The 15,275-nt window shown below is 49.7% G+C and overlaps 1 protein-coding gene across 1 annotated transcript in view; it reads right to left on the reverse strand.

Moving 5' to 3' along the window:
• Positions 1–5,685: 5,685 nt before the first annotated feature.
• The window catches only part of mical2b (microtubule associated monooxygenase, calponin and LIM domain containing 2b), a 187,367-nt gene continuing 177,777 nt past the window's right edge, over positions 5,686–15,275 (reverse strand). The window contains exons 35-37 of the mRNA XM_078415258.1: positions 11,080–11,179; positions 9,413–9,486; positions 5,686–5,917 (exon numbers count right to left, since the gene is read on the reverse strand). Of these exons, the coding sequence (XP_078271384.1) occupies positions 5,733–5,917; positions 9,413–9,486; positions 11,080–11,179 (359 nt within the window). The 3' untranslated portion in view covers positions 5,686–5,732. The remainder of the gene's footprint in view (positions 5,918–9,412; positions 9,487–11,079; positions 11,180–15,275) is intronic.

Here is a 15,275-nt window from a genome sequence, read left to right on the forward strand (position 1 = left end):
TTACTCTCTCTCTGTTACTCTCTCTCTGTTACTCTCTCTCTGTTTCTCTCTCTCTCTCTGTTACTCTCTCTCATTACTCTCTCTCTCTCTCTCTCTGTTACTCTCTCTCTGTTTCTCTCGTTACTCTCTCTCTGTTACTCTCTGTTTCTCTCATTACTCTCTCTCTGGTACTCTCTCTCTGTTACTCTTTCTCTCTCTCTTACTCTCTCTGTTACTCTCTGTTACTCTCTCTCTGTTACTCTCTCTCTGTTACTCTCTCTGTTACTCTCTCTCTGTTACTCTCTCTCTGTTACTCTCTCTCTCTGTTACTCTCTCTCTGTTACTCTCTCTCTGTTACTCTCTCTCTGTTACTCTCTCTCTGTTACTCTCTCTCTCTGTTACTCTCTCTCTGTTACTCTCTCTGTTACTCTCTCTCTGTTACTCTCTCTCTGTTACTCTCTCTGTTACTCTCTCTCTGTTACTCTCTCTCTGTTACTCTCTCTCTGTTACTCTCTCTCTGTTACTCTCTCTCTGTTACTCTCTCTCTGTTACTCTCTCTCTCTCTGTTACTCTCTCTGTTACTCTCTCTCTGTTACTCTCTCTCTGTTACTCTCTCTCTGTTACTCTCTCTCTGTTACTCTCTCTCTGTTACTCTCTCTCTGTTACTCTCTCTCTGTTACTCTCTCTCTGTTACTCTCTCTCTGTTACTCTCTCTCTGTTTCTCTCTCTCTCTGTTACTCTCTCTCATTACTCTCTCTCTCTCTCTCTCTGTTACTCTCTCTCTCTGTTTCTCTCGTTACTCTCTCTCTGTTACTCTCTCTCTGTTTCTCTCATTACTCTCTCTCTGGTACTCTCTCTCTCTGTTACTCTTTCTCTCTCTCTTACTCTCTCTGTTACTCTCTGTTACTCTCTCTCTGTTACTCTCTCTCTCTGTTACTCTCTCTGTGTTACTCTCTCTCTGTTACTCTCTCTCTCGTGTCTCTGAAGCTACAGTTAGATGTGGAAAGGTTGCACGCTGGGAGTCCCCGTTTGCCCTCGAGTCAAGAATGTTTTACTGTTATATGATCCGATACGGAACAATGCAATTTTTACTTGCAGCAGCACGCAGCTAGGCAAACATCTGCAAAACCCACGACAAACGACAAAAAAGATTGGTATATATAAGAAAAACTAATAAGCAAAGAATAATAGTACAGAGTACCCTATCCTGCTTAAATTAAACTTGCAAGGAGTTGGGCTGGAGTGAGTGCAGACGGGTCAAGGAGTTGGGCTGGAGTGAATGTAGACGGGTCAAGGATTTGGGCTGGAGTGAATGTAGACGGGTCAAGGAGTTGGGCTGGAGTGAGTGCAGACGGGTCAAGGAGTTGGGCTGGAGTGAATGTAGACGGGTCAAGGAGTTGGGCTGGAGTGAGTGCAGACGGGTCAAGGAGTTGGGCTGGAGTGAGTGCAGACGGGATTCACCAGGTTGTTTATGGGGTTGTATATCAGCCAAATGCAGAAAAATGGGTCTGGCCCAGTCTGTCAACTTGACCGGCTTGGACAAGTTGGACTGAAGGGCTGGTTGTGCTGTGAAGCATCATGACTGTGTACCTAGAATTACACAACATGGAAACTGGCCTTGGGTCCAACTTGTCGATGACTACCAAAATGCCTGCATTTGGCCCAATTTTCTCTAAACCCGTCTTTAGGCTTTAGAGACAGGTATTTCAGCCCACCAAGTCCGTGCCGACCAGCCGTCACCCCGTACAGTAGCGCTATCCTCCACTGCCATCTCCACTGCTATGAATTCCACAGATTCACCCCCTCTGGGTAAAGAAATTCCTCCTCATCTCCATTCTAAAGGTATGTCCTGGGGCTGTGCCCTCTGGTCCTAGACTCTCCCACTACTGGAAACATCCTCTCTACCTCGGGTTGCCAACTGTCCCGTATTAGGCGGGACATCCCGTGTTTTGGGCTAAACAGGGACAGCCCTTGTCCCGTATTTGAGTGCTACCGGCAGTGTTCAGGGTTGGACCACCGGGCACTTGTGGGTTTTCATTCTCTGGTTAGTTTCCCCCCTCCCGCTCGCTCTCTCCTCTCCCTTTTTTTTTACAAATACTTTATCCCAAAAACAAAAACAAACATTCAAAGTAGTAACGTGATCAAATCAAAAGTTGCCTGTATTGGCAGTTTACAAACAAAACAGTTATCAAATTAAAATTCCGCCACCTTTGTCAATAATACATTCAACCTCACGCGGCAACCAGCGTTCACGGAAGGCCTCCAGGGTCCGCGTGGACACCACGTGTTCCCTGTCCAGGGACACGCGGGCACGGACGTAAGCTCGGAACAGGGGCAGGCAGCCGACCCCTGTGCGGGCATCGACTACCCGCTGCCTAGACCCGCAAATGGCCATCTTGGCCAGGCCCAGGAGCAGATTAACAGGGAGACCCCCTCCTCCCTCCAGACCCTACCCCCTCTGTACCGGGTGCCCAAACATCAGGAGCATAGGACTAAAATGGAGCCAAAACTTGAGGAGCAGTCCCTTCATATACTCGAACAGGGGCTACAACCTCTCACACTGTAAGTACAAATGGTACACGGTCTCTTCCTCGCCGTAGAAGTGACAGGCGGCCGACGAGTCTGTGAACCGGCTCAAGTACCTGTTCCAGGCGAAGGCTTTATGCAACACTCTCCACTCCAGGTCCCCAATGTAAAGGGGGAGGACTCCCTTATAGAGAGACCTCCACTGGGGACCGCTCCTGCCGTCAGCTGGTAACACAGACCGCCAGGGCGTGTCCGGACGGATGACGAGAGCGAAGAAGTGGAGAGTGTATAGGAGCAGCCTGTATATGACGTGCCTCTCCGCGTCACGGAACAGCGCGCTGGACATCTGGGAAAGGCGGCTCATATTGCATGGGGCCGGGAAGGGACGGGACCCGGGCCGTGGGCCCGATGAGCAATTCCGACGGAGCGGGGGTAAGCACAGTCGGAATCGCTCCACGCACATGCCTCTCCCCGACACCCACCGTGACAGGGTGAGGACCGGCCCCCCTCACAACCAACAATGCCCCCCTCCCCCTGAGGAGCAGCGCCCTGGCTGAACGTGACCAAATTCCTGGCTTTAAGGAGATCGCGGTAAAAGCCAGGCAACTCCCGCCTAGCGCGCCGACTCAAGCCCGCTACCGGGAGCCGTGTGCCCTCCTGGAGGCAGTGCCCCCTTCCTCTCCCTTGGGAGTGTTTTTAATTTCCACGTTTTAATTATGAAATGTCTCTGGCGTCTCTCAAACGCCCATCCCACCCCACCCCCACCGCCCCTGTTTGGTCGGAGGCGGAGCGCTCACAAATTCCCTGTGCACCGATGCCCCTTAAATCTCCCGAGTGCCAGCCCTCCCCGGCAGGAGCAACACCTGGCGAATTGTCAGAAAACGTAGCAGCTCTGAGATCTTATCAACCGACTCATCAGATCTGTTGCCGTTTGATCTCCATCTCGCGGCACCTCCTGCAAGATTCCTCACAAGTCCCTCCCTCGTCGCCAGCTCCCGACTCCGGGTGTTTCTCTGTACGGAGTTTGTGCGTTCTCCAAAGATGTACAGGCTTGTAGCAAGCCAATTAACCTACAAACCTGTACATCTTTGGAGTGTGGGAGGAAACCGAAGATCTCGGAGAAAACCCACGCAGGTCATGGGGAGAACGTACAAACTCCGTACAGAGAAGCACCGGTAGTCGGGATCTGGCGATGAAAGCGCTGTAAGGCAGCAACTCTACAGCTCTGCCACCATGCCACCCTGTACACCAGGGGCTCTTCACACTCCCACTGTGCCACTCTGCTGCTGGACGAGATAACTGGAAGAGAGAATGAATTTACACAGAGAAGGCTGCTTCTGAGTGAAGGGGGCGTGGAACTAGTATGACGAATAGGGTGGCGAAGCAGCTGGATAAACAAGCAACTGTGGAGGCATAAGATCGTAAGTGATAGGAGTAGGATTAGGCCATTCGGTCCATCAAGTCTATTCCACCAATGGCCGATCTATCTCTCCCTCCTAACCCCATTCTCCTGCCTTCTCCCCATAACCTCCGACACCCGTACTAATCAAGAATCTATCTATCTCTGCCTTCAAAATATCCACTGACGGCCTCCACAGCCTTCTGTGGCAAAGGATTCCACAGATTGCTTCAGAGGCAGTGGTGAGCGGCAGGAAGTGCAGCATGAAGTGCAGCATGAAGCTCTGCATCCAATGTGCCACTCCTGCAGCAAGTCAGTGTTGAATGGTAGGAATCGGACATCAATATCCACGAAACAGGAAAATGATCACAGCCAGAAATAACTTTCAGCAGCGTTGTGTGAGGCACAGCCATTGGTTCAATGGTGCTTTTATTGTCACATGTGCAAAGTCCAAACACACAGTGAAATTATTTTCTTACAAGCAGTCCAGTAGAGTATCGCCACTCCTAAGCAGATCCCCGATTAGCGAGTGTACAGAAACAGTCTACTAATCCCACATGCAAGATGCGGCTTGTTTTGGTGCCACTTTCGATGTCCAGTCCGCGCTCTCGTTGTTATGTGGTCCCCATTGCTGGCGAGCACCAGGCTGCTGCAGGCTCCAGCCATTGCCTTCCTTGGAAGTCTAGATCGACCAGCGAACTGACGTCCCTCTCCTCACCTGTCCACCAATGTCCCTTGGGGTGCCTCCTCCAGCCAACCTCGAGGGTGTGGAAGGCCCGATCCCAGCTTCCTTTAATATCTTTGGAGTGTGGGAGGAAACCAGAGCAACCGGAGAAAACCCACCTGGTCACGGGGAGAACGTACAAACTCTGTACAGAGAGCACCCGGAGTCAGGATCGAACCAGGCACAGTAAGGCAGCAACTCTACCGCTGTGCCTCCATATCGCCCGGTTACTAATCCATTGTATTATTGATTATTATATAATTATCCGTGTGGTTCTGCATTAATGAGCCTGTTGAGCTGCAGCAAGTTGGAATTTCATTGTTCAATTGCCAGTACTTATGACAATTAAACACCCAGGAGTCTTGTATGTTGTGACTGATCAGAGACCCAGACGCGAGTCTTTCACCGAACCATAACGCTCCAACAATAGAGGGTGCACAGAAATAGCAAGCCAAGAATAACTTGTCACCTGGGAACCTTGCTCCAAGGCAGACTCACCAATGAATGAAACTGGAGAATCTCAGTCAGATGATTCTCAAATCTCAAGGGACTTGATAAGAGGGTGACTTTAAGGAAATTTCACCGCCGTTAAGGAAACGTTACGGGAACCCCTACGTGATTTTATATGGGTGTTGAGAGAGCTATTCGATCAGTCCAACCATCCTCCACCAATCCCACTCTTAGTACCTACAACAGTACAGAAGTTCAGACTCTTCGGCCCACAATGTCCCCACGGAACATGTTACCAAGTTAAACTAACCTCCTCTGCCTGCGCGTGATCCATATAAGTTCTTAAGTTCTAGGAGCAGAATTAGGCCATTTACAAAAGTGCTAGTGTGCGGGGATCGCTGGGCGGCACGGACTTGTGGGCCAAAGGGCCTGTTTCCGTGCTGTATCTCTAAAGTAAACTAAACTAAAAAAAACTAAACTAATAGAGGGAGGTGCAGTCTCAATGTTCCTGCCTCCTTTCAACAGATGGCTTTGGTTAAAGAGACTCCCCCACTTCCCCCCCCCCCCCCCCCCCACCTCTCCCATCTACTGGTGCAGCTTCTCCTGGAGGTCTCTGGCGTGACCCATTTATGAACCGTGTGTGCGTGGTGGGACTCAGGACCAGTTGAACTTGTAACCCCTGGCCAACATCCAGGTCTCCAAGTCTCGGCTCTCTTCCTTGTCCTGCTGCCTCTGCTCCTCCAGTAGTGCCACCAACTTGTCTCTCTGTTCTATCACCTCCAACATCTCGTTCAGGATCTGCTTCTCCTCAGCAATCTCCTTCTCGGTTTTCCGGAAATCTGTTCAGGGAACAAAAGCATCCAGATGGTGAACCAACTTGGTAGACCACGAGTGAAGTTGGACAATATGGCGGCTCGGTGGCGCAGCGGTAGAGTTGCGGCCTTACAGCGCCAGAGACCCGGGCTCGATCCTGACTATGGGCGCTGTCCGTGTGGAGTTTGTACGTTCTCCCCGTGACCTGCGTGGGTTTTCTCCAGGATTTCTGGTTAACAGCGTTGCCAGGGCTTTGGCCCTTGTGCCGCTCCCATGAGGGTGCTGCTGCCGAGGCTGGACGCATGTTTTAGTTTAGTTTAATTTACAGATACAGCACAGGAACAGGCCCTTCAGCCCACCGAGTCCACACCGACCAGCAATCGCCACACACTAACACTATCCTACACTTACAGGGACAATTTACATTTATACCAAGCCAATTAACCTACAAACCTGTACGTCTTTGGAGTGTGGGAGGAAACCGAAGAAGTTGGAGAAAACTCACACGGTCACGGGGGGGGAACCTACAAACTCCGTACAGACAGCACCCATAGTCAGGATCGTACCCGGGTCTCTGGCACTGTAAGTGCTGTAAAGCAGCAACTCTACCGCTGTGCCACCGTGCCACCCCAACCTGATCTTTTCAAAGCTGAGGTTATTAAACCTCTGGGATTAGTATTTCAGAGACGACCCGAATCAACAACTCAAGCACCCAGGAACAAAGGAGACAACAGAGGGCGGCACGGTGGCGCAGCAGTAGAGTTGCTGCCTCACAGTGCCAGAGACCCAGGTTCGATCCTATCTACGGGTTCTGTCTGTACGGTGTTTGTACGTTCTCCCTGTGACCGTGTGGGTTTTCTCCGGGGGCTCCGGTTTCCTCCCACACTCCAATGACGTACAGGTTTGTAGTTTAAGTGGCTTGGTTTAATCGTACATTGTCCCTTGTGTATATAGGATAGTGTTAATGTGCAGGGAGCGCTGGTTGGCGCAGACTCGGTGGGCCGAAGGGCCTGTTTCCGAGCTGTATCTCTAAACTAAACAGGGGGGTGGTGGACACTGCCCGGTCCATCACAGGTACTGACTTCCTCACCATCGAAGGGATCCACAGGAGGCGCTACCTCAAAAAGGCAGGCAGTATCGTCAAAGACCCTCACCATCCCTCTAGAGCTGTGGGTTTATTGCCCATCTGAATGTGCCCCTGAGAAGGTGGGACGAGCTGCCTTCTGGAACCACTGCCTTCCTTCTGGTGAAGGTGCTCGCACTGTATCACAAGGAGGGGAGTTCCAGGATTCAGACTCAGTGTTAATGAAGGGGCAGCAACATATCTCCAAGTCAGGATGGTGAGATACTTCCCAACCCAGGCGACTATTTGCATGCTGGCCACAGAAGCAGATCTACAAACTCACACGACAATCGATCCACACTCTTAAATCTGCATTCCTCCAGCAACATTTCCTACATTAACCTTGACCGAACTTTGCTGGCTTTAACTTGCACTAAACGTTATTCCCTTAGCATGTTTCTATCTGTACACTGTAAATGGATTGACGGTAATCGTGTATTGTCTTTCTGCTGACTAGTTAGCACGTAACAAAAAGCTTTTCACTGTACCTCGGTACACGTGACAATAAACTGAATTGAACTGAGCTGAGGGTAAGGCCCCTGGATTGAGGAGGTGCCGGGGGAGTGACTTGGGCAGTGTTTCGCCTCAATTGGCATAACTTTGCATCTCATCAGCTGCCAACGTGGTGTTGCTGATCACACCTGCACTGCTGGCAGAACGTGTCTACCCAGAGTCACAGTGCGGTTTCCGAGCTGGAAGGTCAACAGTAGACATGGTCTTCTCCCTTCGTCAGCTCCAGGAGAAGTGCAGAGAACAGCGGATGCCCCTGTATATTGCTTTCATTGACCTCACCAAGGCGTTTGACTTCGTCAGCAGAGATGGCCTATTCAAGGCTCTCCCAAAGATCAGCTGCCCACCAAAACTGCAGAGCATGATAGAATCCTTCCACATCAACATGAAGGGGACAGTGCAATTCAATGGCAGTTTCTCGGAGCCCTTCGACATCCGCAGTGGCATCAAACAAGGCTGCGTCCTCGTTCCCACACTCTTTGGGATTTTCTTTGCTCTGCTCCTGAAACATGCCTTCGGCACCGCAACAGAGGGGATCTACCTGCGTACTAGATCAGACGGCAAGCTCTTCAACCTTACCCGCCTCCGAGCCAAGACAAAGGTACGTGAAGCTCTCATCAGAGACATGTTGTTCGCCGATGACGCAGCAGTTGTGTCCCACACCCAGCAGGAACTACAGTAATTGATGGACCGCTTCTATCGGGCTTGCAAGGACTTTGGGCTGACCATCAGCCTGAAGAAGACAAACTTCCTGGGACAGGATACCGAGGCACTGCCTGTCATCACCATCGACGACTACAAACTCGATGCCGTCCATCAGTTCACGTACCTCGGCTCCACCATCACCGACAACCTCTCCTTGGACACAGAGATTGACAAGAGGATCGGGAAGGCAGCGACAACTCTCGCTCGCCTCACAACTCGAGTGTGGACCAATCCAAAGCTGACAGTGAAGACAAAGATAGCAGTCTACAACGCCTGTGTCAACAGCACGCTGCTGTACGGCAGTGAGACATGGACTACATATGCCAGACTGGAGAGAAGACTCAACACCTTCCACCTTAGAAGCATACGCCGTATACTGGGTATATCCTGGCAAGACAGAGTGTCCAACGCTGAGATTCTGTCTCGTGCTGGGCTTCCGAGTATGTACACTCTACTCAGGCAGCGCAGACTGCAGTGGCTGGGCCATGTCCACCGCATGGAGGATGGCCGTATTCCAAAAGACATCCTCTATGGAGAGCTAACATCTGGGAGGAGAACCATCGGCCGCCCCCAGCTACGTTACAAGGATGTCTGCAAGAGAGATTTGAAGGTGCTTGACATCGATGTGGAGTCCTGGGAGAGCCTTGCAGCTGACCGTACAAGGTGGAGAGGTACCCTGAACCAACATCTCAAAACGGGGGAAGAGAAACTGATGAACACAGCGGCAGACAAGCGGGCACGCAGAAAGGAGCACAGCAACTTCAACAGACCAGAGACCACAACACAAATGTGACCTTTGCCACAGAGACTGTCACTCCCGCATTGGTCTCTTCAGCCACAAGCGACGCTGCTCCTGCCGAGGTGTGGAGCAAGCGGCCAACTAGGATGCATCACCCATGGTCAGCCATGACCGAGGGGGGCCTAAGAAGAAGGGGGAATGACTTGGGCAGTGTTTCGCATTGATTGGCGTAACTTTGCATCTTATCAGCTGCCAATGTGGTGTTGCTGATCATACCTGCGCTGCTTCTCCTGCTCACCAATTATCCCTGGGGATTAGGCAGATGGCTAGCAGACAATTATTTAATTAAATGCCGGCAGGAAAAGCCAGCAGTTGGTTGCTGCTAATTACAAGCCCCCAAAGCAGAGTGATTTAATTAAGACCAGCACGCCCCCCCCCGCTCACCTTCCACCGCCATCCGACTGTGGAGCAGCTGCTGCAGCCGGCTCTGGTGGTCTTCCAGCTCCAGCTCCCGAGCACTGGGAAAACACAAAGGGAAAGGAGTGGGAATGTTGCCAATCTGGGAACTGCCCACACATGAACACATCTTCCCGCCTGGATTACCCCAACAGTAACGATCCGGAATGAGAACGTCATTATGGGAAAAGCCAGGATTAGCCAGTCCATAGGTTAAAGTCAATTCAGGATGGATGAGGACTTAAATGAATACTTCCCCTCGGTATTTCCCATTGGAGAAGCCATTGTTTTCCCTGGAGTGCAGGAAGAGAGTGTTTGTGTACGAAATGATCACTGGTCGGCAGGGAGCCAGTGGGCTGAAGGGCCTGCTTCTGTACTGTATCTCTATCGTCTAAAGTATAAAGAGTATTCTAAAACTAGGGAGTTTCGGCTGAGGGGCAAGCTTTTAAACACGACAACCTCCAATAAGCTCTGAATTACATAGGTTATTATTGTTTATTTGTTTTTTATGTGTACGTGTGTGTGCGTGTATATATATATATAAGTGTGTGTGTGCGTGTGCATGTGAGCATGTGTATATACACATACACTGAGCTTTTTAAAACTTTATTATATTGTTTGCAGTGTACTATGTTTACATATTCTGTGGTGCTGCTGCAAGTAAGAATGTCATTGTTCCATCTGGGACACACGACAATAAAACACTCCTGACTCTTGACTTTTTTCATTCAGAGAGTTGTCTGTATCTGGAACGAGCTGCCAGAGGAAACAATAGAAGTGAATACAATTACGAGTTTTAAAAGACATTTGGACAGATATATGGATAGGAAGAGTTTAGAGGGATCTGGGCCAAAGTGGAGGAAATGGGACTCGTATGTCAACTTGATTGGCCAGAGAAAGATGGGCCAAACGGCCTGTTCCCGTGCGGTACAGCTCTACGAATTATATCTTGATTACAACAGTGATTTCTATAATCTGTATAATATTGATATACAGTTTAATATGGCCCCATAGCAGATGCGTCCACATCGCGGGGCTGGAAACTGGAAGTGTCCTGAGCTAATTCTGCTACCACCATCATCTATTGTACAAGTGATGGCTCCCACTGATTGTCGCCGGAAGCTTGTGCCCTTTTCAGGACGGACGATGATAGTGATGTAACATTTGAAACACGGATGATGGACACGAACGAAGAAGACAGTTTAATATCCATGGTGCATACACGGAAGCAATATCTTGATTATAATTGGAGAGATAAACGTACACTTCACAATCTACGGCATGTTTGAAATCAATTAACATGGAAACAGTCTAAAGTTTGGTAAATGTCACAACGACCAGTTTGCACGTTCTCCCCGTGACCGCGTGGGTTTTCTCCGGGAGCTTCGGTTTCCTCGCAAACTCCAAAGACGCACGGGTTTGTAGCTAATTGGCTTGGTAAAATTGTAAATTGTCACTGGTGTGTGTACAATAGTGTCAGTGTATAGGGTGATCAAGGGTCGGTGTGGACGGTGGGCCGAGGGGCCTGTTTCCGCGCTGTATCTCTGAACTAAACTAAAGTGACATCGTGAAAAATGAAATAAAAAGAGAAAATGCTGGAAGCACTCAGCAGGTCAGGCAATTAAACACATTTGACCCTTGTATGGAATACTCACAATATCATCATTTCAGCCTCGTAACAAACCAGTACGTTCTTCTCCATCACCAGTCTAAACCACTTCTGCATGAGTTGAGGTTCATCCTTTGAGTCGAACTCTGCAGATTCAGGTTATAATAATGTCCAGTTAGTGGCAGCTCTGTCCTCTTATCTGTCAGCCTGCCTACTCTTCGTAAACCAGCATCTGTAGTTATTTGTTTCTACATTCTGCCTGCTAACCAGAGTGCACTACCTTTAGTGCAAGTTCCATGAAAGACATCGTAGAGCAAGTGGATCACTGCTTATTCCTGTGGGTTGTTGAATATTTGCCATGTTGAATATTTTCCCGAATAACCCTGTGTGAATTACACAATGGCTGAATGCATAATTGGTAATATCACAGGGACGGGGGAGATTCCAGATACTGGACTATTGAGCAAGGAACAAAACGGTGGAAGAACTCAAGGGGTCAGGCAGCATCTGTGGACCAGATGGCCAGATGACGTTTTTGGTCCGGACCCTTCCTTAGATTCTTCCTCGTCTTCAGGTTCTCTTGGTATCGGGCTCCTTCTTTTCAAGAAGGGTCTTGACTTGAAGCGTCATTTGTCCATTTCTCTCCACAGATACTGCTGAACCCTCTGGGTTAGTTTAGTTTAGTTGAGTTTATTGCCACGTGTACCGAGGTACAGTGAAAAGTTTTTGTTGCGTGCTAACCAGTCAGCGGATTTATAAAGCTATGTAGCACGGAAAGAGGCCATTCGGCCCACTCATTCATGCTGACCAAATTCCTTGACCGAGCTAATTCCAGTTACCCGCGTTTGGCCCATTTCCCTACAACCTTTCCTATCCATGCATTTGCACAGGTATCTTTTAAATGTTGTTATTGTACCTGCCTCAACTACTTCCTCCAGACGTTTGTTCCATATACCCACCACCCTCTGTGTGAGAAAAAACTGTCCCTTAAATCTTTCCCCTCTCACCTTAAAACTATGCTCTCTAATTTTAGACTCCCCAACCCTGAAGGAAAGACTGTGCCCACCTAGAAGCCTCTTAAAACACCACTTTGGTATTTGCCTTTACCTCCCACCCTGGCAGTGGGTCCCAGGCACCCACCACCCTCTGTGTACACATCAAACTTGTCTCAAGTATCTCCTTTAAACTTCGCCCTCTCACCATAAACCTATGCCCTCTAGACTTTGATATTTCCACTCTGAGAGAATATTTAAATATAAATATTTTAAAAACACCCGCTGAAGACATTTACATTCTCTTCCACATTCCCAGAAAATGAACATCTGAAAATTATTTTGCTAAATTACGTGTTTTATAATGGCACACATGATTACATTTATGTGAGAAATCGGCTTTTGTGTCTTTTAGTGCTGCGATCTATATTTCCATTAAGAAGCAGTTTGCTCCCAGTGAGCCCACATGTGTTAATTGGTTGGCAGAGTTGTGTATGCAGAGTTTAGGATGTATATAATAACTTACCTCCCCCTCCCACCAGCCCCCCTCGCCCCTCCCCCATCCCGCACGGTGTAAATCTGAAACCTTTAATTAATGGTGCTGATGGGAACATTTTCTCTGCCTCCTAACACTGCCATTCAGTTGCTTTTGTTAAATCAATTCTGCAAAGCAAGAGGATGAAGTGACAAAAAAATGGCAAGGGAAACAGGGGAGTTCTTGCTGTATAAACAGAGAGATGGTGTGTGTATGGGAGAGATGGTGTGTGTATGGGAGAGATGGTGTGTGTATGGGAGAGATGGTGTGTGTATGGGAGAGATGGTGTGTGTATGGGAGAGATGGTGTGTGTATGGGAGAGATGGCGTGTGTATGGGAGAGATGGTGTGTGTATGGGAGAGATGGTGTGTGTATGGGAGAGATGGTGTGTGTATGGGAGAGATGGTGTGTGTATGGGAGAGATGGTGTGTGTATGGGAGAGATGGTGTGTGTATGGGAGAGATGGTGTGTGTATGGGAGAGATGGTGAGAACAAATACATGCCCTGACCAGACTGAGTAGAGTTTAGTTTTAGTTTAGTTTAGAGGTACAGCGCGGAAATAGGCCCTTCGGCCCACCAAGTCCGCGCCGACCAGCAATCCCCGTACACTAGTACTACCCTGCACACTAGGGGCAATTTACAATTTTACCAAGACCAATTAACCTACAAACATGTATGTCTTTAGAGTAGTGGGGAAACCGGAGTACTTGGAGAAAACCCATGCGGTCACAGGGAGAATGTACAAACTCCGTACAGACAGTACTTGTAGTCAGGATCAAACCCGGGTCCCTGGCGCTGTAAGGCAGCAACTCGTACAGTGCCAGAGACCCGTGTCGGAACCTGACTACAGGTGTTGTCTGTACGGAGTTAGTACGTTCTCCCTGTGACCACGTGGGATTTCTCCGAGTGCTCCGGTTTCCTCTCGCACTCCAAAGACATGCAGGTTTGTAGGTTAATTGGCTCTTGTAAATTGTTCCTGGTGTCTAGGATAGAACTAGTGTGCAGGTGATCGTTAGTCAACGCGAACACAGGAGGCCGAAGGGCCTGCTTCCACACTGTATCTGTAAACTAAACTAAACTAAGAAGGAACGCCTTTGAGGGATATGTGCCAAATGCAGGTAAAGCAGGCCGGACCAGAGTGCCAATCTGGTCGACATGGACAAGGTGGGCAACAGGGTCTGCTTCCATGAGGAAAAACTTTTTCAGTCAGAGAGTTGTGAATCTGTGGAATTCTCTGCCTCAGAAGGCAGTGGAGGCCAATTCTCTGAATGCATTCAAGAGAGAGCTAGAGCTCTTATGGATAGCGGAGTCAGGGGGTATGGGGAGAAGGCAGGAACGGGGTACTGATTGAGAATGATCAGCCATGATCACATTGAATGGTGGTGCTGGCTCGAAGGGCCGAATGGCCTCCTCCTGCACCTATTGTCTATTGTCTATTGTCATGCTGTACAGCTCGATGACTGTATCTGGGTACATTTCCACGTCAACACACTCTACATCTCTTTTTTAAGATAGTGTGGTGATCTGAGCACGTCTTGCACGTGTCCATGAGAAAAGAATCACCGGCTTGTTCTGTGCCACGCCACATCTGGTGCATTAATCTCACACAACAAAAGATTATCAGTTACAATGCACATTAGAGTGGTGTAGAGTTACAGGTTATTTATTCATTTTAACTTACAACTACTAACAATTAACTACAGGGGTGGGGTGGGCTGACTGATTGCACCTTGGCATGGCGCGGTAACTGGAACGCCCAGGAGTGAAGGAGACCACAGAGAGGAGACACTGTCCGCTCCTTCACGTATTGATCTCGACACCAGCAAGGATCTATAACCGTAGTTTCCTCAACAAGGCAGCTAATGACATCAAAGATGCACATCACCCTGGCCACATTCTCATCTTGCTGCTACCATGGGAAAGACGTTCATAAGTTCTAAGAGCAGAATTAGGCCATTCGGTCCATCATGTCTACTCTGCCATTCAATCATGGCTGATCTATCTTTCCTCTCAATCCAATTCTCCTGCCTTCTCCCCATATGTGGTGGCACCTAACGGCAGCGGCTGACTAGCAGTCTGTCCGTCTTTTTTTTGTTGAGTGTCGGTGTTGGGATGATTTTTATATATATATTTTTTTGGTTGTGTATGTGTGGGAGGGGGTGGTGGTGTGTGGGGGGTGGGTGTGGGTGGGTGGGTGTGGGGAACTTTTCTCTTCCTCACGGCGCGGGGTGTGGCTCGGCTGCGGCTCGGCTGCGGGGCCTAACATCCCCCGGTGCGGCTCGGCTGCGGGGCCTAACATCCCCCGGTGCGGCTCGGCCGCTGGACTTTACATCCCGGTGCGGCTTGGCCGCTGGACTTTACATCCCGGTGCGGCTTGGCCGCTGGACTTTACATCCCGGTGCGGCTTGGCCGCTGGACTTACATCGCCCGGTGCAGCTCAGCTGCGGGGCTTAACACCGCCCGGTGCAACTCGGCTGCGGGACTTAACACCGCCCGGTGCGGCTCGGCTGCGGGACTTTTCACCGCTGGTGCGGCTCGGCTGCGGGACTTAGCTGCGCAAGGCTTGGTCGCGGGCCTTTCATCGCCCGGTTCGGCCGCGAGACGTTTCAGCGCTCGGTGCGGGGACTGTGCGGGTCGGTCGGGGACGAGCTGTCTGTCCGTGGGCGTGGGGAAGAGAGGGGAAGTTTTGTTGCCTCCATCACAGTGAGGGGGTGT

The sequence above is a fragment of the Rhinoraja longicauda genome, chromosome 18 (assembly GCF_053455715.1).
Source record: "Rhinoraja longicauda isolate Sanriku21f chromosome 18, sRhiLon1.1, whole genome shotgun sequence".
NCBI classification, from domain to species: domain Eukaryota; kingdom Metazoa; phylum Chordata; class Chondrichthyes; order Rajiformes; family Arhynchobatidae; genus Rhinoraja; species Rhinoraja longicauda.